This window comes from Nilaparvata lugens, unplaced genomic scaffold (genome assembly GCF_014356525.2).
Source record: "Nilaparvata lugens isolate BPH unplaced genomic scaffold, ASM1435652v1 scaffold4427, whole genome shotgun sequence".
Classification (NCBI taxonomy): Eukaryota; Metazoa; Arthropoda; class Insecta; order Hemiptera; family Delphacidae; genus Nilaparvata; species Nilaparvata lugens.
Window position 1 is genome coordinate 1 of NW_024090651.1, and position 25,937 is coordinate 25,937.

General features: G+C 34.6%; 1 protein-coding gene across 1 annotated transcript; it reads right to left on the minus strand.

Annotated features, from left to right (window-relative positions):
* Positions 1-1,059: 1,059 nt before the first annotated feature.
* LOC120355716 lies at positions 1,060-15,898 on the minus strand (the record flags this gene model as incomplete). The annotated part of the gene is given in 3 exon segments (XM_039444368.1): positions 1,060-1,346; positions 10,752-11,092; positions 15,697-15,898. Coding segments are annotated over 3 exon segments (728 nt in total), but the record flags the coding sequence as incomplete, so codon positions are not given.
* Positions 15,899-25,937: the final 10,039 nt, after the last annotated feature.

Consider the following 25,937-nt stretch of genomic DNA (forward strand, 5'->3'; position numbering starts at 1 on the left):
TCAAATTTCATGAAAATCTATTACCGCGTTTCGCCGTAAATGCGCAACATATAAACATTTAAACATTAAGAGAAATGCCAAACCGTCGACTTGAATCTTAGACCTCACTTCGCTCGGTCAATTATTCAAATAAGCCTACAGTATTGAAAAATTTCAATCACCGCTTGCGTGGTCTGCCAACATATTTTTCTGTCTACTATGACACCCGTATTTATTCATTTAGGGTCGGTTTCCGAGCTCGGTATTTAGCTAAGTTCTAGATTTTAAACAGCTGAAGCCAGAAAATTGGCTTTCCGAAACGGGGCGAAGTCGTAGTTTTATGATAATCTTTATTTTCTCGTGTCTATAATTGGAAACGTTTTTCCTTAACGCAATGAAACATTCCTAAATAATTCAAAATAGCATAAGCTTTAAATTATTTTCTCTTTATTTTATTTTGTGTTCAATTTTCTAGTTTTTCGAAATTTAATTTAAACGTGGACTGCGACTGCGCCCCACGGAAAGCCAATTTTCTGACTCCAGCTGTTTAAAGCCTAAAACTTAGCTAAATACCAAGCTCGGAAACCTGACCAATAGTCAGGTCCACATTATAATGACAGTGTTTGATTAGCAATGATATTGCTATCCTTGTCTATCATTCAAAAGAGCAGATCTCTTTCTCGCTTTGCTCTGTTGCCACATCGTCTTTGAACAAAGAGCAGATAGCGCTATCTCTTTCTCGCTTTGCTCTGTTACCACATCGTCTTGTAGAATTAATAATAAATTATTAACAAAATATTTCATCTTGATTATGAAAATTCATCATGAAATTATTGCAAAATATAATTTCTTTCTTAATAAAATATAATTGATTATTTTAAACGAGAATGAGCAGTGTAATATTACATCAATAAACCTGTACCAGCTACCGTCTATAGAAGGCATTGACAAGACAGAGGATCGGCAACGTTGTTCTCCTATCTTTCTCCACTGCCATTATAACGTGGACCTCTCTATAGCTATCTAGTATCTATCATTCATTATGTATCAATAATATTATAAATTTATTTATTTATTTACCTGGTGGGCTCGACCGGTGTGAGCGGAAGAGAGTCGACCCATTCCTGCACGGTGACCGGGGACTTGTTGCGAGGCGAGGGGGAGGGACAAGGCGTGCACAGCAGTCCAGATGCGGCGTTCTCATTGGTCGGCGAGTCGATCACCAGCAGTGGCAGGCCGCCTCCCATTGGCTGCGGCTCGGCCGAGGGGGCGGGGCCACCGCTTGGTTCACGTGACAATGCTAGCTGGCAGGGTCGCTGCGCATGCGTACTGGCCACACCTCCGCCACTGTCTGCCTCTGACGACGCCTGAACAAATGCCAATTTATCAAGACAAGCATATTATAGTATACAAACTTGTTAATCGCCCATTTGAGTTCAGTGACTTATTATTAATTCATAAACCTAGCATTAGTTCAAATTTTTATTATTAAGTCAAATTAGGTTTAGGGTTTGTTTTATTTTCATATAGTTAAGTGAAATTAAGTTTGAAATTAGTTATTTGTGCAACTAGTGCGCAAAGTGACAGTTTGCTGCACCGAAAGAAACGTTTACGCCCGTAGGCGAGGGCGGAATGGTTTGTTGAGTGCAGCAGAGGAACTTTGCGCACGTATTACACATTAAGTTTTTCCTACAGTTACCATTGAATATGAAAAGTGGGTAATTATGGGTAAAATTGCCTGAAATGCATCAAATGTTTTTCTGTGTAATTTTATTATTGATAAAAACCTTAATTTATTGTCAAATTTAATAAAAATGTTGTCCTTGGTTATAATATACTTAATGCTGTGCTCGTTGTGCTTCGTTGCACCTCTGCTCACTATAGCAGCCCAGTCACTGTTACCAGCTTCATTTTGATTTTGCTGCACTGTTGTTCCATATAACCTACTAAGTATTTTGCGTTGCCATGTTGCAAATCTGGAGTGCAGAAAATTTTTTCCCGCACTAGAGCGGAAAAGTGATTCTTTGCGTTCTGTAATCAGTGCAGCGATGGCCACTTTTCAACGTAACTGTAGGAAAAAATAATGTATAATTTTTAAATGCTGATATTTGTTGAGGAAATAAATTATTTGATTTGATTCAATTTGATATGGACCTAAAGATCAAGCCACACGAAGCAGATTTCGAGCCGTTTTCAGACGAGTCGGCAGGCAGGAAGCTTTCCGATTGGCTGGCTGATTGGGTTGACGTACGGGATTCAGCTCTACGATTGGCTGATTCCTGAATGCCAGCCAATCTACGTGTATACTATTTGAAGGAAACACCTGGGAGGAAGTTTTTAATCTGGCACAGGAAGAATTGATGAAAGTCAATAAATGGTTAAGAGAAAATTTGCTTACAGTAAATGCAACAAAAACGAAATTTTTTAGCCTTTTCTCTGACAGAACGGACGAGACCACCGATTCTTCAATAATCCTGCATCACTGTGGAAGCACCAACAACCCGTGTGATTGCCCTTCAATTCAACAAGTCAATGAAATAAAATATTTAGGAACAATAGTGGACAACAAATTCAAATGGACAAGCACATTAATCTATCATTACCCGGATCAGGAAGCTTCTCTACAAATTCTATCAACTCCGTAAAATCCTCAACTATGAGACATTAAAAACTGTTTATTTTTCTTTAGTGCAATCAATTTTAGATACGTCATAATTATCTGGGGAGCTACGAATTTTACACATGTTGAACCTCTCTATAAACTTCAAAAACGAATACTAAAAATAATAGGCTTCAAGGAGAATCAATTCCCCACGAACATTCTTTCAAGGACAGTAAAGTACTGAGTGTAAGACAACTCTACATCCAGCTATCATCACGCGAATGAGGAGAAACAACATTTGTTTGTTTGTATTATACATTTTTACTAATTTTATTATAAAAAACTTTAATCCCATATCAGTGAATGAAGTTTGTAAATAGTAATTATTACACGCAATAAGCAACTAATTACTTATACCCCAACACATATGATATATAGTGGGGTGTATATTTATTCATTGAAATTATCATTATTTATTCATTGTTGAAACACCGCTGATTTATGTAGTTATATTATCAATATTCTAATGTTGCATTCAATCTTCATTGTAATTAATAAGTTTTCATAATATGTGAAATTTGTTGCATAATTGGCTGTTGTACTGTAATTTATTGTAGATTCGTGTATGAACCAGAATGTATTGTAACTTACTTGAATAAATAAAATTCAAATTCAAAAATCAGAGAGCTTCCTGCCCTGACGACTCGTCTGAAAACGCCTCGAAATCTGCTTTGTGTGGCTTGGCTTGGAGGCTGATCTTAAATTGGAAGCGGAATTTCTCCTGACCAGACGGTTTGGTCTGGGCGGGTTTGGGGATAACATAGTGCCGTCCACCCTCCTACACTTAATCCACTGCTCGGTCTGGAGAGGAGATTCTGGTCTGACCACATTCAAATTGGTTGGTTCTTCCGATAGCACGAAAGCTTTTCTTTACTTCCAACACTGGCCGTGCAGTGTAGTCTATCTATTTATACACGTCTATAAACTAGTTCAGTTTATGTCTATTCATTTCTTGAGTTCTTGTGTTTGGGTATATAGAACTTTGGGCCATAATGATAGATAAAGGCTGATTTACACGGTGCCAGTCGGCTTGCCAGTTGAGGTTGCTAGTCACTGGATGCCAGCTACTGGCACTGTGTAAACGGCTCACGCCAGTAACTGGAGAAGCCAGCAAGCCAAGGACGCGCCAGCAGCTGGCGTTCCAGCAGAACAAACATTTTTGTTTTACTGGCGCGCCAGCTTCCCCCTCTACCGCGTAACCTCAGTGGCGCCAGCCGACTGGCACTGTGTAAACGGCAACAGTCGCCCGCCAGTGCCAGTCACCGCACACCGGCCGGAACGTTAACCACGTGTTTAGTATTGCTTTAAATTAAGTTTAAAAATGACAAATCGTTGGAACGAACAACGACTGTGCAGTTTGTTCAGTTGTACCGTGATCATGAGAACTTGTGGAATATGTTTAATAAAGAATACCGCAATCGCGAAGCAAGAAGTGCGTCAATGCAAGCAATCGTAGATGATATGAATATATTAAACTTTACTGCGAAGGATGTGCCGAAAAAAATTAAATCGTTGAGGTCTACGTACTATTTGGAATTAGCAAAAGTTCATAAAAGCAAACGTGAAAACGGCAGCATGCTAGTAAGGTGGCATGCCAGTCGCCGCTTGCCAGTGACCTTCCAGTCAATATCCAAACTGGCATGCCAGTCACTGGCACCGTGTAAATCAGCCTTAAGGGAATGTTGATAGAGTAAGGCTCAACACGCACTACCTCGATTCAAATCGTACGACTCCAGTCGAGGATACTCCAGTCTCCCGACCTTACGACTTTCTTGCTCATTGTCACTACTTCAGTTCCATGCTACGCCATTTCTAACCTTACTTTATTAAGAATATAAGATCCAATTCGTCACTACTTTGCATGTAAAAAATGTTGTAATAATTATTATGAATGTATTGTCTTATCTAATTCTTATTATTGTCTTATCTAAAATGATATTTATTTATTTATTTATTAATAATCATTACATTACATCAATTTTGGGAATAATCCCATTTAACAGGTAACTTGTCAGTACTAATACTAATCCTAATACTATAATAATACAATCAAAATAATAAAATATTTATTCAGGTATCAAGTGTCAAGTATCTTTAAGGATGGTAATGATATATACCATATATAAAAAAATCAATTTTCTTGTGAATAAAATTCTGAGATTGCGTTTAGGCTTTTCTCTAATACCATTTTTTTGACTGCCTGTTTGAATAAAATGACTGATTCAATGTTTCGAATGTCTGTTGGCAGCCTATTATAGAGTCTCATTCCTGAATAAAATGGATTTTTTCAAAAGCTACATTTCTATGGATTGGAAATGCAATAATATTTCTATTTCGAGTATTCTATTTTTTATTATCTGTACAAAATTGGAACTTATTGATATTTACTTTAACAAAAACTACTAGCTGGTAAATGTACATGGAAGGAAGTGTGAGTATGTTAAGGTCTTTGAAAAATGCTTTACATGAGTCCCTTGATCTCAGTCTACAGATAACTCTCAATATCTTTTTCTGCATGATGAAGATTCTTCGGCTGTCTACAGAGTTACCCCAAAATATTGTGCCGTAGCTCAAGTGGGAGTAAACATATGCATAGTAGACAGTCAATAATGTGTTTCTGTCGAGTGAGTTGGAAAGAGTTGAAATTACAAAATAGGCCTGATTCAATTTTTTCATTAAGCTCTTAATGTGCTCCTTCCAGGAAAAATTCTGGTCGATTACAAGTCCCAAGAATTTAGTTGAGGAGGAGAGTATTAAGCTATTTCTAATGGTTGGAAGGTGAGTCTCGTCTATCCTCGTTTGATTGCGTATGGAACGAAATTGTATAAGGTGTGTTTTACTACAATTTAAGGAAAGTCCATTCAAAGTCCATAAAATATCTTTTTCATAAAACATAACTTCACTTTCATTGAAAATGCATGGTACTATGCAACTCAAGTCGAGGCTCGACCAACATGTCGAGTCGACACTCGACTCAGTCTCACAGTCGTGAGGTCGCGGAGACTAGAATCCTAGAATCGACTAGTCTGAGTGTCACCATTTGAAAACAAATGCTGAGTCGCGTAAATGTGAGTTGAGCCTTAGGCTAGTTTCACACTCTTTCGGTTCGTTTCGTTTTCGGCAAATTCCGATAAGTGTGAAACGGCAATTCGGTACCGAATAAAAACCGCATAGAACCGAACGCCCACTTGACTCTAATAAATTCCATCAGGTTTCAATTCGTTGCTAGCGAGAGGCTTCTTTCACACACTTTCGGTTCGGTTCGTTTCGTTTTCGGCAAATTCCGATAAGTGTGAAACGATGATTCGGTTTGAATTCGGTACCGAATAGCAACCGCATAGCACCGAACGCCCCCTCGACACGAATAGGTTTCATTATAGGTTTCAATTCGTTGCTAGGGAAACAGGAAAAAACAAAGTCTTTTACACACGCTTGCCTTTTTTGTTTTTATTTTAACCTGATATCGTGATTATAATTTTCCAAGTCAAAATCATATGGTCAATTCATTTCTGTTAGTCCACAGAAACATTTTTTCTCAATGAATAGTTTGCTATAAAAATATGAAAGATATAAATTAATACTTAGTGAGAATTTTTTTTTATTTTTCCACGAATATTACATGATTTCATCAATGGAGAGAAGAGATGAAGTTTTTATACCATGTCAAAACAAGGAACAAATTTTCAATTAAAAAAATAATCTTTCTGAACTTCCAAAATTAACATGATCAAAAAGAAACTATTTAAATAATTCACAATTTTTAATTAACTTTAAAATTTTGTTGTTCAAGAAATAACATCTTACAATTTGATACCAACTGTTATATTTAAATATACAAGCATGAACTGTGAAAATCCAGACACAGCTGTGTTTGAGAAGAAAATACCTAATTGGAACCGTACGAATTAAAACCTGACATGTATGAAAGCCTCATTCGTTTTCGGTAACGAACCGAACCGAACCGAAAACGTACCGAACCGAACGAAACCGAAAGCGTGTGAAGCTAGCCTTAGTGTGTGAGAGAATTCAGTTATGAGACAAAGGAAACAAGCTGTATCACAACCGAAATTTAAGAGCAAAACTAATAATAAGTAATAAAAGAGTTCATCATCCATTTGTCAAAAGTAGGATACATCTATCCTTTTCCACAGAGCTGTTGCACTCCTGACTTGCCAAAAAACAATGTGGGAGGGCAGAGTCTGGATTGGACTGGCTGCTCTGATCAGGCTGGGTCGGGTTGGCTGGCCATATTTTCTCCGCCTCCAATGTAGAATTAGCCTTCCGACTACGTTGTTTTTTTTTTGTATAGCTATTCCAATATCATCTGCCCAGTTTCTAATTTAATTTCAGCTTTCAACCTAATTTCCATAATATATATAAAAGTTGTTTTCATAATATGAACTTTCAAGTTGTAGTCGAATAAACGGACCATTCTTCATGGGCACTCTATATAAAAAAAATATAGCGTAATAGTTATTTGTATATCTAGAGTGAAAAGTACGACTTTTTCTCCCTGTGGGAAGAAGTTTGAAGCCCGAGGCGGAGCCGAGGGCAACAATTTTCCTGAGGGAGAAAACATATTTTTCGCTCGTGATGTACACAACATTTTTCCTCCATCTACATTTTTTTATAGAAGCTGCAAATAATATCATTTTAATAACTCACGTATTGGTGACAATGTTTCCTAACAACATAACCTAAAATCTGAAACCTAAAAACCGGTCGTCTGATTGGCACTGCCAATTGCGCTATCTATCGGCAAAAGTTGTAATAATTATATCAGCTGGGCGTCTACCAAAAATGGCTGACTCCAGATCACGAGATTCAGATTTGAATTGCAGATCAAAAATATTTGTTGGCTGGTATTTTGAAAAGAATAAAATATTTTTAAAATTGTATAAATTTTTATCGTCTACTAATATTAAGAATATAATATCATACAAACATATATTTCATGAGTTGATCAAATCTGTGGTTGTGGTATTGAATTCAGTTGACTCAATGACAGACACCTCTATTATGCTTTCTCAACTGAGCTTAGACCTTCTAACCTATTACAATGTATTTTTAAAATAGAGATGCTTCCCATGTTATTTAAATGTAGTCACTTTTACTCCCTAGGGAGTTTTTCTGTTTTTTACTAGCGAGAGCGAAAAAGTGACACTTTAGTATTATGTTTCAGGGAGTAAAGTACTTTAGACAGCCTAGGTGGAGAAAATAATATTTATACAGTATTTTTATATTACTGTACTCATTTATTGTTCATTGTAAAAATATTTTATTTTGATTAATGAACGTATTCAAAGAGACAATATTATTCAAGGAGAGTTCTTTTCCAGATGATACCATTTTTTCTCGTTTGTAAAAACAGTTTAGACTACACCATATTTGTTACTCGTCACCAGCACTCAAACTCAATCCGCGTTTATACCAGAGTTGTCAACTGAGTTTTAAACAAATTACTATACTATTTACATAGTATGTTCTAGAAAACATTTTGTTGACAGCTTTGGTGCAGACGCAGCTCAAGGTTTTGCTGTTGTCAAATTTTGGAGAGAAATAGTACAGGCTCAGCCTAGTTTTTCCTCCAATGTCATAATTGTATTATGATTATAGTATTTTATACAATAAATGAATGAATGAATGAATGAATGAATGAATGAATGAATGAATGAATGAATAAGTATGATAGACAGAAACAATGCCTAGTCTACAAGTTGGACCAGTCACTGGCCCAGCCTGCAATATAACCAGTGCCCAATAAAGGCCAGCGGTAGCCAACGTTGGCAAACCACCCATCCACACACTGAAAGTTCCTTTTGCCACATTGACTGGTTATGTGATCGGCTCAGTAGAGTGGTTTTTCTTATAAGACGTCTGAGAACTCTTGTTCCTCAGCAATATTTGAGGGCGTCCTGCTTTGGGGTTTTCCAGAGTGTTATTCAATATGGGCTTATTCTTTGGGGCGGAGCAGACAATACTAGTAGGGTGCTGCTTCTTCAGAAAACAGTAGTAAGGCTTATGGCCAATGCTGACTACCTCGCTTATTGTCGTCCAATATTTGTCTCGATGGAGGTTATGACTGTGTTCACCCTGTACGTCATGCAACTCCTGGTCAGGGTCAGGGACGAGTTGGATGATCTTAAATGTAGGTCTGAGATACACAGGCAAGCATGTCATCTGAACGTTCCTTTTGTCAGGCTAAAAAAACTTCAAGGGCATTATAGAATATTATCAATCAAGGCATTCAATAAGCTGCCTGTTATTGTGAGAAATATGAAACAAGCCCGTTTTAAAACACAAGTTGAAAAGCTGCTAACAGAGAACCCATTATATAATGTAGAAGAGTTTTTCAATTTTGCCCGTCGATGTAATAAATACATATTTTGAGTGATGATAATATAGGTGTATGAAATTATAATTGAACGAAAATCCTAAATAAATGCTGCAAATCATCCCGAAGACCTCTGCTACTGCAGACATTGACAACAGGGCTAACAGCTAGATGGAAATTCGATGAGAACTACTATCCAAAAATTAGTTGCCAGCCCGGGAATCGAACCCGGTACCTCCCAATTGCCAGTCAGGAATGCTTACCCTTACACCAAACTGACAATCTCTGGATAGCAGCGCTCATTTTATACAAAGCCATAGCGGCCAACCAGTTACAGATGGAATTAAATAGAGAATGCATTTATTCCATCTAGCTGTGCTGTGCTTTATGCATTCCTTATTTAATTCCATCTGTATATGTGTATGAATTGGCTCAGTAGTTTTATAGGATTTTATTCTTGACGATACCTAATGTACATTAAATTGTATTTATTGGTGGATTATTAACGTATTCATTTATTTATTTATTATTGATACAATTACAAATCATATGAATATGATCTATTCTAATATTCTATTCTATTGGACTTATCTTGGACTTTGTCACTTATAAATTTGAAAGAAAAATAGCCCAAGGACTACCTTATCTATATATATAAAAGCGAAATGGCACTCACTCACTGACTGACTGACTGACTGACTGACTGACTCAGTCACTCACTCACTCGCAGAACTAAAAATCTACCGGACCAAAAACGTTCAAATTTGGTAGGTATGTTCAGTTGGCCCTTTAGAGGCGCACTAAGAAATCTTTTGGCAATATTTTAACTCTAAGGGTTATTTTCAAGGGTTTAAAGTTCGTCTTTTAGCATGTATATTCTTCTTCTCCCAATCTCTTAATTATAATTGAAATTTTCATATCATATGTTACTATAGAACTATAATCTAGATAGAGTACCTCTTCGAAACAGTTGTTAACTGGCAACTAAATTAATAATTTTGTCAGGTTGGCATTAAGTTGAGTTGACTTTGTTAGGTTGGCACCAAGTTAAAGATTTAAATGCATTTATCGCGGAAAAATTGATTGGGCACTGCTACTTCAATCCTGGGAATATTATATTACTAGCCGTCAGTCTCACTTCGCTTGCCATATCCGTTTAGCCAGACGTTTAGTCTGGACCCCCGACTGGATTGTCCTAACATATGATAAAAATGCTCAAATGAAAAATGCAGGCGAGCGAAGCGAGCCTGCTGATCTCATTCTTGGACGATCCAGTCGGGGGTCCAGGGGGCGGAGCCCCCTGGCTAGACGGATATGGCGAGCGAAGCGAGCCTGACGACTAGTAATATATATGTGTATGAATTAGCTCAGTTGTTTTATAGGATTTTATTCTTGTTACCTAATGATACCTAACGATGCCTAATGTACATTAAATTGTATTTATTGGTGGATTATTAACGTATTTATTTATTTATTATTGATACAATTACAAATAATATGAATATGATCTATTCTAATATTCTATTCTATTGGACTTATCTTGGACTTTGTCACTTATAAATTTGAAAGAAAAATAGCCCAAGGACTACCTTATTATTTTATATACCAATGTTATTACATTAGTATAATTTGCATTGTAAATAAATAAAAATAAAATATTCTATTCTACTGGCACTGGTCGACATGTAGATACGACATAAGAACATTCTGTAACCGGTATTGTATTTTTTACAAGGCAATAGAGTTTGATTGATTGATAAGTGATAAGGATCTCACCGAATAACCTGCAGACATGACAGTTCGCTTGCAAGCATCCTCCTCAGTGTCTTTGCCGTTGCCCTGCTGCTCCACACTCTCTTCAAGCTGCACATCTACAGCAGTGGTTGGTGCGCCATCTTGTGTCCCATCTTGTGCGCCATCTTGTGTCCCATCTGAGTCGTCGTGATGCGCGGTGACCACATCTTTGGCGTCGCAGTCGCGGCTCACCAGATTCTGTCGCAGCAGTTTAGCGTTCGCCTCCGACACGGTCGTGATCAGACACTGCAGCTGTGATCTGACCCGTTCCGGACGCAATTTGCGCACCAGATTCTGGACGCGCAGTTGCAAGTTTAATGGTCCTGCAATCATATCAAACAGTATTCAATTTACACATTAATAGTAGACAAATTTCAACAAATAAAATTTCCAAAAATCAGCTGATAGTTGCAGTGATAGTAGTTTTAATTTTTCTGCTCAAAATTTTCAAGTTTCTTTCAATATTATTGAAACTTTCGGATTGTTCAGTGTTATTTCCGGCTCTTATCAAACCTTCAAAATTCAAAATCCATCAGTCATATCTCGAATACGTATTCTCTGAGTGTTAATCTTTGGTGAAAACAGAAATTTTAAACTTAACCTCTCTTTGGACTATTTATGTGTCAAAATCAAGGAATTGAAGAAGTTTTGGGCATTTGCCTGTTTCTCTTTCCAAATATCGTGTTTGTGACTGTTCTAATAAATAAATAAATAAATATACAATTTACCCATTAATAGTGGATAAATTTCGGCAAATAATAAAACTTTCAAGGCCATATGCACCATCTACGTTAAGGTTATGCAAAGGCTAAAAATAACTTTCTACTCGTGATATTTTTCCAAGTTTTTCTTGTCTTTGAAACAAGTTTATATATTCTTCGGCAGCTATATTAAAATACTTATTGAATGAGTTGGCGACCTGTTGTGGATCAGAGATATAGAGATATATATCCCAGCTCACACTGGAGCCCATCTTGAGTATAATTTTGTTAATGAATTATTATTTTAATAGCTGGATACTAGTGTATTGAAGAAACAACATTGATGATTGTACATAAGACTTCTTATGTACCGTACATAGTTGTATAAATTAAGTGCGATAAAAATTAAATTTGTCCTGTGATGAAACAGTAGTCTAGTTATAGAACTAAATTTAAATGCATCGATTTCTAGTGTTGAATTCCCATGTTCATTAGTGTATTCTTCAATGAAGTTTCATGTTTTAAGGCTGTGCAAAGGCTAAAAATGAACTCTCTACTCGTGATATTTTTTCAAGTTTTTCGATTTGTATATCATCAAGCTATCAAAATGAAAAAGTTTTCTCAGGAAGAAAATGTTTTCTGATCATTACTTTTTGAGATATGAGCGCCCAAAGATTACATTTTTGGGACAGAACATTTCAAATTCGGTAAGAGATAAAAAAATTCGGTTGATTTGTATATCATCAAGCTATCAAAATGAAAAAGTTTTCTCAGGAAGAAAATGTTTTCTGATCATTACTTTTTGAGATGAGCGCCTAAAGATTAAATTTTTGGGAAAGAACATTTCAAATTCGGTAAGAGATAATTCCATGAGATTTGGAGGATAGATTCTTCATGGTATTGTTGATCTAGTGAAACAGAAATTTTCTAAAAATATCAATTTTCAAGATAGTTATTCAAACTACTAAAAATAGCCAAAACTAACTTTTAGTTGAGTTATTTTTGGTAAATTGAATAACTTTTTCAAAAATTTATATTTTCAGAAAATTTTTGTTTTACTAGATCAACAATACCATCCTCTAAATCTCATGGATTTATATAGTACCGAATTTGAAATGTTCTGTCCCAAAAATTTAAACTTTAGGCGCTCATAACTCGAATAGTATTAATGGGAAAAATATGTTTTCTTGAAAAATGTCTTCATTTTGATAGCTCGATGATATACAAATCGAAAAACTTTGAAAAAAATCTCCAGTAGAAAGTTCATTTTTAGCCTTTGCACAGCCTAAAGCGATCCTGAAGCAGAGATTCCAACTCACAGTATAATTATGTAAAGCCCTGCTTCCCAAAAATAGTTATTTATTTATTTATTATATTTAACAATACACATTTCAAATACATGATTAGAAAGGATCAACAGTCTAGACCAAAACTGTTCCCTTTCATATTGTGCTTGGTTGAGTAGAAAAACCCATTAGTTCTTTTGTAAGATTTCAAACATTTTTCATTCTACCAATATGTGAACATTCTCATAACAACCAATGTCATATTTATGTTTTCTTTTCAGTAGTGCCAAGTACATGTAGCCAATACATTTGTGCACGAAAAGGAGGCATTTATCTTATACTATTGAATGAGCAACTTCTGTTTATATGTTTAGATGTTTGGATGTTTAGGAGGCATTTATCCTATACTATTAAACGAGCAAATTTTGTTTATATGTTTAGATGTTTGGATGTTTAGAAGGCATTTATCCTATACTATTAAACGAGCAACTTCTGTTTATATGTTTAGATGTTTGGATGTTTAGGAGGCATTTATCCTATACTATTAAACGAGCAACTTCTGTTTATATGTTTAGATGTTTAGGAGGCATTTATCCTATACTATTAAACGAGCAACTTCTGTTTATATGTTTAGATGTTTGGATGTTTAGGAGGCATTTATCCTATACTATTAAACGAGCAACTTCTGTTTATATGTTTAGATGTTTATATGTTTGTATTTCACTGGATCTCGAAAACGGCTCTAACGATTCTCACGAAATTCAGAACATAGTAGGTTTATAATATAAAGATTCGATTGCACTAGGTCTCATCCCTGGGAAAACTCGCTGAAGGACATTAAAAGGATAATAATTATTATTCATCCTTGGGAAAACAGATGATAATTATTTCGTCGTCTGTTGGTGATGGAAGTGAGTGAGCAAGCGAGTTCATGTGTGTAGGACTGTGTCAAAATTATGACTCAGCTGTTGAACTTTTGTAATCATTCAATCAGGTTGCCTTTCAAAAAAGCCGGGTTATTTTAAATCCTGATTAATTCCAGTAGATCCATCTTTTTGAAATGGTCTTCTCTGATTTGGTTCAAGTGAAGTTAATCAGGATTAAAATTTAACCGGCTTTTCTGCAACTGGGCCTTTGTGAGGGAAATTTTTGCATTCCTCTGGGAATTAAACTCAAGTTACTGTGATTAGATAGAAAGATTCTGTATGAATGTTATAATAATTTCTTCTTTCGTAATAAATTTTTTATGCTTTTTTACTCCAGAGTGAAGCTCGGACCCCGATATTTATTATGTGAATGTTCATATATTTCAATTCCACCAATGTGTGGACATTCTAATAATATAGTGTTTCGTCATGGAAATCAACATCTAAAAATAATACATTTTTTTCAGCTACTGTACTTGGTTACAACTATCAATCCATTAAACTAATTTCGAGTAATTTTATGATTACAAGAATATTCTATGAATTAATTGTTTTTAATATATATTATATTTTAGTATGTTTCAATGAGTTTTATACAGGTTAATCTGGGAAAGTTATGTCATCTCAAAACGTCACTTCTGAGTTATGAGCTTTTCATGACACCACTTGCCAATGATGTCAAAAGTACTGAACTCTATAGCCTACTGAATCTTGCAACTAAACTATATACTTGCACTTCTTAACCTTCCGACAGTCGCGCTGTAGTAAAAAGTACAACACTGTCAGTTTTTTTTTTTTGCTGCACAAGACTATTGAATGGGGTGGTGTCAGTGAATGAGTCGCCTATGCATTCCAAAACTTTCCCCCATCACTCCACTGAGTTGCAATATCGGGGGCGCAACAGTCGAGACCGACGACATTCGAGGCCTACGACCGTAGAGGACTGTTTTACAGTCCTCTACGGTCGTAGGCCTCGACTGTCGGGAGTGTACGAAAATTAGAGTGGCCTCAACTGTCGCCTAACGCAGGCGACATTTGAGGCCACTTTTTCAGGAGTCCTCTGCCGTCGCAGGTCTCGACTGTCGGGGCTGTACAAAAATTAGAGTGGCCTCAACTGTCGCCTAACGCAGGCGACATTTGAGGCCACTTTTTCAGGAGTCCTCTACCGTCGCTGGCCTCGAATGTCGCCGGTCTCTACCGTCGCTGGTCTCGACTGTCGCAGGACTCTTCTGTCGTTTGCCTCGTTTGACATCGACCCGCAATATCAACCGAGAAATGGTTGAGTCTGTAGGTGCCATTTAGTCGCGACAGTGCATAAGATAGGGAAAGACTGTATACGGGTACTGTAAACGAGCCAATAACACAGAATTGATGGCTTTGCTTGATGTACCTTATTGGGCTATGAAACGGTAATCATCCAAATGTTCATAGGCGTAAATTAATCCAAGAAGATGGAAAAAGTAATTATACAATTAATTAATAAATTTTGACAGTAAACAGAGTACATAACACTTGGAAAATTGGATGTTGTAAAAAAATACAACACGCGACTGCTTGTTTGATTGAGTAGGTCGCGACTACCGGAAGGTTAAATGTATGAAATCAGGGCTACCTATATTTATTTATAAAATAGAATTATAGTACCCTTTGAAAGATTAAGTGCCGGTTGCACAACAACCGGTTAAATTTTAACAGTGATTAATTCCATGAGAACCAATGAGAAAAGCCGTCTCTTCAAAAACGCCGTCTCTGATTGGTTCTCGTGAAATTAATCACGGTTATAATTTAACCGCTGTTGTGCAACCGGGCCTAAGAATAGAAATTATTATAACAACTGGTGTTCTGAAGATGGTATGGACATTGAAACTAGTTGTTATAATTTATTTGTATTCTTAATTTATTTTATTATTTTCAAAGAAAGGGTAGTCTACTATCATTCTATTTTATAAGTGAAGAAGCACTTTAAATCTACAGAATTATAAATGAAAAATTCAATAAGCGTCTACAGAAATACCTGATTCCATTCTGGCGTCTAACTCAACATACTTCAAGCAAAAATATCTTGTCCTTTTTAAGCAGCTTGTAAATGATAACAGAGCAAAGGTTAGCGGCATAATAAACTAGGAATGCATGAAGTTAATACACTATTTCTATAGAATTTATAGCAGATATTTGATTTTAGCACTCGGAAACAGCATAATAAGACCCGGTTGCACAAAAGCCGGTTAAATTTTAACCGTGATTAACTTGACGAGAACCAATCAGAGAATGCGTTTTTGATAAAACGGCTTCTCTGATTGGTTCTCGCGGAATTAATCACGGTTAAAATTTAACCGGCTTTTGTGCAACCGGGCCTAAAACTAGGCTTCAACTAATTAAAATAACTTTCAACTATCTACAACTCTAGGATTAAATATTATTATATTATTTGGGAGAGGAATAGCACAAGGTTACCTTATTTTTTCTCTTCCTATCATTTTCATGATGTACTTATTGTATGAATCAATGAATAATAAAGAATATTATTACAAATGGATACAAAAATACACTTGAAATATCACTTAAACAATAGTATCAACAACTGAGACATTTATCTCTTCTTAAGTGCAGCAAAAAAAAATTAGAATTTAATAAAGTGTTTATAGTATAAAGATATAACGGTCTACAGATAGAAATAAATTGGAAGTTGCATTTGATCAAATGCTAATTAATGAATAATTATTATTAAACGAAAATCCCAATTAAATGATGTAAATCACCCCGAAGACTTCTGCTATTGTAAATATTGACAACAGGGTAAACAGCTAGATGGAAATCCGATGAGCGATACTATACTAAAAATAATTTGTCACCCGGATTTTCGTTTAGTAATGATATATCGGTATTGTGACTATAGTGAATTAAGATATTAATGAAAATAAATTTATAGAAATTTTATTACATAAATTAAGTTTATACAAATGATGTTGTTTTTTTGATGGGTAGTCCAAAAATATACATTTGATCGAGTTGAATATTGAATAAAACTGGATAATATGAAAATAGTATAATGTGAAGATAATACTGGGTGCGGCAGGAAGGGTGGATGTTTTTAGAACAGATAGTATTCTGATTTGGGTAGTCGGATTGGGCCAGCTGAAGTGAACATGTGTTCGGTAGATCATACCATTTTTTCTAGTCATTGTTTAATCGGCATCATGGATTCGTGGAATGTGCAACATCGTGTGTTTACTTACGACAGTTTTGTGCGTAATAATGAGAGTATCATTACAGTTCAGCGCGAGTTTCGTCGTCATTTCAATCTTGCGAGAAATGAAAATGTACCCACTCGTAACACCATTTTACGTTGGGTAAAATCATTTCGTTCAGTAGGAACAGTAATGAATAAACGACCACCAGGGGCTCATCGCACTGTACGCACTCCACAAAATGTGGAAAGAGTTCGGCAAGCCATACTCCGTAGTCCTAATCGATCTGCTAGGAGACATTCTTCTGAACTGAACATCAGTGATCGGTCAGTAAGGCGTATTTTACATAAAGATCTAGGATTTCATCCCTACAAAATGGCCATGGTTCAACAATTGAATCCTGGCGATTATGTAAAGCGGCTGAATTTTGCTCGAGAAATGGAGGCCATATTTGACCAAAATGAAAACATCATTTTGTTTACGACAGATGAAGCACATTTTCATTTGAATGGTACCGTTAATCAGCAGAACTATCGTTATTGGTCAGATGAAAATCCAAAATTAATGCATGAGAGACCATTACACAGTCCCAAGGTGACAGTTTGGTGTGCTGTGAGCAGTATATTTGTTATTGGTCCATACTTTTTTGAAGACGACAACGGGACCACTGTAACTGTAACCTCAGAACGTTATAGACAGATGTTCACTGAATTCTTCCTTCCTGAATTAAGAAGGAAACGTATTCCTATCCGGCAAGTATGGTTTCAGCAGGACGGGGCGACAGCTCACACAGCAAGAAATTCAATGGAAGCAATTCGGGCTGTTTTTCGTGGTCGCATCATTTCTCGGTTTGGTGACATTGATTGGCCTCCTCGTTCTCCAGACCTGTCCATGTGCGACTACTTCTTGTGGGGTTACCTGAAAGTAAAGCATACGAAGAAAGACCTCATACTGTTGGTGAACTGAAGGCAAGAATCCGGCTAGAAATTGAGAGAATTCCTCAGCCTATGCTTCGTGATGTTATGAACAGCTTCGCAAATCGCCTGCGCGAATGCCGTACTCGGGAAGGCCGCCATCTTGCTGATGTTATTTTCAAACAGTGATTATTTTCAATGTTTCTTAAATGCTTTTTAATGTAGAAGAATATTTTATGAATATAATTTTGATATCTACGTCCGTTTATTTTTTACACCTATTTCAAAAATGCGGGATTGACTGCCGCACCCTGTATTAGTAAATAATTCGCCGTACTAAAACAAAGTTGAAACTTATTTGGAGAATTACATTGGACTGGTACATAATTTACTATTATCTCCATATTTTTAAAATATTTCTTTAATAATGTGAATATTTTCTATTTTAGTGATAATAACGTGAAATTTTTCTTGGTTTTGAAGCATCTAAATTTATAAATCTACTTTGTGAAAATAATTAAGGACTGAAGATTTTGTAAAGTGAACAACTAAAATGTAATTTTTCAATATTCTTCTTTTCTGTTTTCTTACCATGTATAATGAACTATTGTAATTGTGTTGTTATGGAAGCAATTTTTGGGAGAAATCCTGTATGCTTCCATGTTTTTCATAAATAAATAAATAAATAAAAGACTTAAGCTGCGTTTACACCAGAGTTATTAACTTAATCCTTAATCCTTAATAGATTCTATTAGGTTGAACATAACTAATCATACACATGATGAATATATGTGTTTGTCAAGTTCCTTTCAATCTAATAGAATCTATACGGTAAGGATTAAGTTATTAACATTTTGTTAATAACTCTGGTGTAAACGCATCTTTAACCTATATCGGATATGTGTAACCTAATCTAAACTTGAGAGAGGAATAGCACAAGGTTACCTTATTTTTTCTCCACCTATCATTTTACTTTCCTTGCCCTATTACCGTAGGTAAGGAAAGTATTGCTTTCCGAAAAAAATTAAGGTACCCCAATTTCTAAATTTCTATACGTTTCAAGGTCCCCTGAGTCCAAAAAACTGGTTTTTGGGTATTGGTCTGTATGTGTGTGTGTGTGTGTGTAGAGTGTATGTGCGTCTGGGTACACGATATCTCATCTCCCAATTAACGGAATGACTTGAAATTTGAAACTCAAGGTCCTTTCACTATAAGGATCCGACACGAACAATTTCGATCAAATGCAATTCAAGATGGCGGCTAAAATGGCGAGAATGTTGTCAAAAACAGGGTTTTTCGTGATTTTCTCGGAAACGGCTCCAACGATTTTGATCAAATTCATACCTAAAATAGTCATCAATAAGCTCTATCAACTGCCACAAGTCCCATATATGTAAAAATTTCAGGAGCTTCGCCCCATCAATGCAGATAGATTCCCAATTATCAGGCTTCAGATACAATTGAAACGAAAAAAAATCAAGTGGAGTAGATTGAGCATGAAAATCTCTACAATTAATGTTCAGTAACATTTTCACCTAAAATTGAAAATAAGCTTTAAATTTGAGAAAATGTGATTATTCAATTGCAAATTATTGTTGATTCTATTGAATCATTCACTATGAAGAGATAGAAGACCTCATGTGTGTCTCCAGCGTTATTGCCCTGTCACCAGCTGGCTCAAGTCTTTGAATAGTAGACTTCAGATGCGCGTGAACACTAGCGTCAGGTGATGAATTTTCATAACGGCAAGGAAAGTTGTGTGAGTGCGCCACACCAGATTTTTTGATGATGTACTTATTGTATGAATCAATAAAGAATCAATCAAAGTATGAAGATATATTTGTATTGTGACTATAGTGAATTGAGAGATGTGAAAATAGTATATAATATGAATAGAGAATATGAAAATAGTATTCAATGTGAAGATAATATAAGTAAATAATTCGCCGTACTAAGAAAAAATTGATACTTCAAATCAAATCAAATCTTTATTTGTCCCAAAAACATAATTACAATGACAAAAATGGTTATACATAAAAAAAGTAAAGTACAATATAAAATGAAAAAGAAAAATACCATTAATAGGATTATACGGTAACTATATTATAAACGGGAAATCCCTGCAAGGTTCGAGGAACCCGAGCGCAGAGGCCGAGTGTTCAATGCTTAACAGTACAAGAAAATAATAATGGGATATTATTAAGAAATAGGGAAAAGAAAAAGTGAGTGAGGAAGGGAAGAGAAAGAGCAGAGTGAAGGCATAGGGGAAAGTAAAGAATAGTTGAAAATTACATAAAAAACATGAGAAGTCTTTATACTAAGCTATGAGGGAATTACATTGCCAAAATTACATTGTTCGAGATTATCCATGTATGAATTTCAATTAGCAGTTTTCTATTTAATTTACTAGTGATAAAATGGTTAGGAATAACATTGATGAGCTTTGATGCCTGATATAAAAATTGTTTTCTACAAATTGATAAAATAGTATCTGTAATTTGAAAAGAAGTAATGTCTACTTATTTAAAGAAGTACAGTGAGCTTCCACATTAATTAAAATTGAAGTTTGGTTGGATTCATTGGAGAAAATATTTGAAAAATTTTAAAATTGAGTTTTATGTTGGATTGTTAGTGAGTTAGGAGCGATCTAAAAAAAGCGATCTTATTCCACCATTTTGTTGTCAAGATATAAAAAAAATGCTGATAATAAATTATCACTAACGTATGACTTCTTGTAAACATTGCGCCATTCTAAAATGTAACCGTATAATGAGTTGAAGATAAGTGATACGGAAATAACACTACACAGAAAATTCACTTGAACTATCATTTTAGATTATTGCACAATCGATTACTAAATGAATCATATTTGCCCAAAGAATAATATTAGTTTTAACTCCGAAACTGATTGAGATGAATTGGCAAGTTTAAAAACTGCTGAGTTAAGACTTCTATTTGATTCATACTACAGTAACTATATTACCTAATATATTGAATGAAAAAGACTAAAAAATTGTCAAAAATTTCTCAATTTTTGGAATTTTCATTCAATATGAATAATTACCACAATATCAACTTCTCAACTACACAAAAAGTTACCTAATATAGTTACTGTAATTCATACAATAAGTACATCACCAAAATGATAGGGAGAGAAAAACTAAAGTAACCTTGTGCTATTCCTCTCCCAAGTTTAGATAATGTTACACATAGTCAGAGATAGGTTGAGTCTTGTAGTGTTCACAAAATTTGCAGTTCTTAATTATTTTCACAAAGAAGATTTTCAAATTTATATGCTTCAAACCCAAACATAGAAGAAAAATTCAAATTATTACCTATCACTAAAATGGAAAATATTAATATATTTATAAATACATATGAAATTAAAATGTATTAAGATACAAATAAAATAAATCAATTATTTAACGCAGCAATAACAGAGAGTATAAAATGTAATAAAATTTATTGGTTGTCTCCCAGGTTGCATAAGACATGAACTTGATAGATCAAAATTTAAGGAATTGCTGAGAGCATATTTGATAGATTTAGCATGCTACAGTATAAACGAGTTTACTGTAAAAAAATGAATTTTATACAGTCAGTAATTTCTCTTTAGCTTTAAGTTAGTTTTTAGTTTTTGACTTTTTCATGTATGTTTTGGAAAGAAATAAATGATTGATTGATTGATTAATACATTCTACATTTTCTAAACAGTATCTTCATGAAACAAGCTTCAAACTGCTATAATGAGGTCCACGTTGTAATGGCAGTGTTTAATCAGCAATTGTATTGCTATCCTTGTCTATCATTCAACAAAGCGGTTAGCGCTATCTCTTTCTCGCTATGCTCTGTTGCCTGATTGTTTTTTAACAATGTAGAATTGGTAATTAAATAAAAAATATTTAATCTTAATCATTAAAATTCATTATGCAATTATTGAAAAATATAATTTCTTGCTTGATAAAATATAATTGATTATTTTAAACGAGAATGAACAGTTAATATTACATTAATAAACCGGTATCAGTCACCCTCCATAGAAGGCATTGGCAAGATAAAGTGTTTAGTGCCGGTTGCACAACAGCCGGTTAAATTTTAACCGTGATTAATTCCAGGATAACCAATCAGAGAAGCAGTCTTTTCAAAAACGCCTTCTCTGATTGGCTCTCGTGAAATTAATCACGGTTAAAATTCAACCGGCTGTTGTGCAACCGGGCCTTTATCTTGATTATGGGAATTCATTAAGAAATCATCGAAAAATATTATTTCTTGCTTGATAAAATATAATTGATTATTTTAAACGAGAATGAACAGTTAATATTACATCAATAAACCTGTATCTGCTACCAACTATAGAAGGCATTGACAAGACGGAGGATCGGCAACGTTGTTCTCCCATCTTTCTCCACTGCCATTATAACGTGGTCCTCACTCTAAAACTGCGTTTACACCAAAGTTATTAACAAAATGTTAATAACTTAATCCTTATAGATTCTATTAGATTGATCATCACTTATCATACACATGATGAACATTTATGTGTTTGTAAAGTTCCGTTCAATCTAATAGAATCTATAAGGATTAAGTTATTAACATTTTGTTAATAAACGCAGCTTTAGTTACCATTGATCAAAAAAGCTATTGAATCAATCACTTTTCCAACGTAGGAAATGAAATACAAAGGAAAGGATCGACGAAGATATAGAAGTACTAGCAAGTACTAGTGTTGGAGTAATTTGCAATAATTAAGTACTAGAGAGCCGGCAATTACTCTTCAAGGCTATTAAAAGGAAACCGCAATGGGCATCAATCTTTTATTGATTGAAAGCTTCAAACTTAGAGTGTTGGGAGACTTCGGATTATTACTTGAACATTGAATTACACGAAGGTTTTTAGGAAGATTATCCGTTTCAAGACGTTGTAATGATGCCTATAGTGAGGTCCACGTTATAATGGCAGTGGAGAAAGATAGAAGATAAACGTTGCCAATCCTCTGTCTTGTCAATGCCTTCTATAGACGGTAGCTGATACAGGTTTATTGATGTAATATTAACGGTTCATTCTCGTTTAAAATGATCAATTATATTTTATTAAGCAAGAAGTTATATTTTTCAAAATTTCATAATGAATTTCATGATTAAGATTGAATATTTTTGTATTTAATTATTTATTCTACATTGTTAAAAGACGATCTGGCAACAGCGCAAAGCGAGGAAGAGATAGCGCTATCCGCTTTGTTGAATGATAGACAAAGATAGCAATACAATTGCTGATTAAACACTGCCATTACAACGTGGACCTCATTATAGCAGTTTGAAGCTTGTTTCATGAAGATACTGTTAAGAAAATGTAGAATGTATTACATTTTATACTTTCTGTTATTGCTGCGTTAAATAATTGATTTATTTTATTTGTATCTTGATACATTTTAATTAAATTCAATCAACTATTAGTTTTTTCAGCAGATGTAGTTTCATTCCTACCATGCAGAAAACTGATTTTAAAATTTTGAAATGTAAGCTTTTAAAATCTGATCAATTAGTGGCATGGTGGCATTTAAAGACTCTACAATAGAAAAGTTTTGTTTATGGAGAAGGGAACTGATTTTTTTTCAATTTTGAAATGTAAGCTTTTGAAATCTGATCAGTTAGTGGCATTTAGAACGACTCTAAAATAGAAAATTTTTGTTTAGAGGATAGAAACTGATTTTTTCCAATTTTGCATGAATACTGAGCACACTTTTACTTTAAACTATTTCACTTCATTTTTCACCAAGACCAGCGGAGCCGGATAAATTGTGTTAAAATAGGTACTTACTAAACTTTCTTTTTCTACAAATTTTCTTCCACTGATTTTTAAACATTTTCACTCAAATAATCACAGCAAAAACAATAGTTGTAGTGAAAATTAAACTCAAACTTATTTTCACTTTCAAATTGAGAGTCAACTATCATTTTCTCAGTCATCTAATGAAATAGAAGAGTGTGTGTCGACATAAGCCCGTGATATACTATAATCTTTTTACACTACAATAAATTATCTCAAATTTTATCATTTAGACTTGAACCAGTGGAAAAGTATACACACAAGTGACAACGAATGCCCATTCTAAAATTGTGAACTGGAGTAAAGTCATTGTAACGCTACTATTTAGTTTTGCTTTTTTAAATAGTGAGAAGTTTAATATTTAGAACATTTGACGAGTAGAGAAAAATTTAAGATGTTCTGAACTAATAACGTATCGGATGTTTGAATGGTTAGTAAATATGAATACATTATAATTAATTTAGTATGGATTACTACATTCAGATTCAATAGAGATTGATAAAAATTGATATAATCAAACGGTTATTTGAATATAAATTGAAGATGGATTTTCTTCAAATGTACTGTAATTAATTTGAAAAAAATCCTATACTATTAAACAAGCAATTTCTGTTATATGTTTAGATGTTTGGATGTTTTTATGTTTGTATTTCACCGGATCTCGAAAACGGCTCTAACGATTCTCACCAAATTCAGAACATCGTAGGTTTATTGATTGATTGATTGATTGATATAATAAGTATACATCATATAAATGATAGGGAGAGGAAAAATAAGGTAACCTTGTGCTATTCCTCTCCCCAATTTAGATATGGTTACACATAGTCCGAAATAGGTTAAGTCTTGTAGCTCTTCACTTCGCAAAATTTTCAGACCACTAATATGTTCACAAAGTAAATTTTCAATTTAGATGCTTCAAAACAAAAACAGAACAGTTATTTCACATTATTATCACTTGAATAGAGAAGATTCGTATATTAAAGAAATAATTTTGGAAAAGAACCGAAAACACAAACTTAATTCTAAAAGCACAGCTGTATAAATGATGATATTTTATAATACAGTATTAATAGTCAAATTGAATATAGAAATAAATAGAAATTCGATTGCACTAGGTCTCATCCCTGGAAAACTCACTGAAGGACATTAAAAGGGTAATTATTATTCATCCTTGGAAAACAGCTGATAATAATTATTTCGTCGTCTGTTGATGATTGAAGTGAGTTGGCGAGTTCATGTGTGTGGGACTGTGTCAAAATTATGACTCAGCTGTTGAACTTTTGTAATCATTCAATCAGGTACTTGGTGCGTTTGCAAAAACCTGGTTATTTTCAAACTGATTAATTCCAGTAGATCCATCTTTTTGAAATGGTCTTCTCTGATTTGTTCACGTGAAATTAATCAGGATTAAAATTAACCGGCTTTTGTGCAACCGGCCTTTGTGAGGGAAATTTTTGCATTCCTCTGGGAATCAATCTCAATTTACTGTGAATGTAACAAACTATGAATGTTATTAAATTTCTTCTTCATAATAAATTTTTTATGCTTTGTACTCCAGTGCGAAGCACGGTCCCCGATATTATATAGTAATACAGTACTATAGAGAGGCTCAAGTTATGATGGCAGTGGAGAAAGATAGGAGAACATCGTTGCCGATTCTCTGCCTTGCCACTGCAATCTATAGAGAGTAGCTGTACCGGTACCTAACTGTTCTTGTTGTGTAAAATCAACCATTATATTTTTCAGTTAATAAATAATACATATTTATGATCGAAGATTTAATATTCTGGCATTTATACATTTTTAAACTGTTGGAAACCTTTTTTCAAGATTTCGTCTTGGAGACTCCGAGGGAGTATAAGACAGTCATTCTTATGAATACTCATTGCATACAGTACAGAACAGTCAAAGTGTATAAATCACCAATGCATACGGAATAGTCAAGTGAACATCTAAGTCGATAATACAGCCCTACTCTAGTTACTCGTCATATTTCAATTCTTTGAAGCTAGTTCAATCTGAGAGGAACTCTTGTAAGCTATAAAAGCTGCATCAATTAAATACTTTTCAATTGGTTTTTAAATGTCTGGGTATTTTCAATTCTTCTCAGCATGAGCGGTAGCTTGTTAGAATAATCTACCAGTATAGCTTGGTTTTTTCTCGAATAGTCTACTATTATGCCTCACCAAGTGATAGTCAGATCGGTTCGCGTGTTGTAGTCATGAACGTCAAGATTTTGGCTCAAATCACTTGCTCTTACGAATAAAATAACCTCATATATGAACAAGCTAGCACTCTTAGTAGACCCAGTGACCTGAACAGTGGCC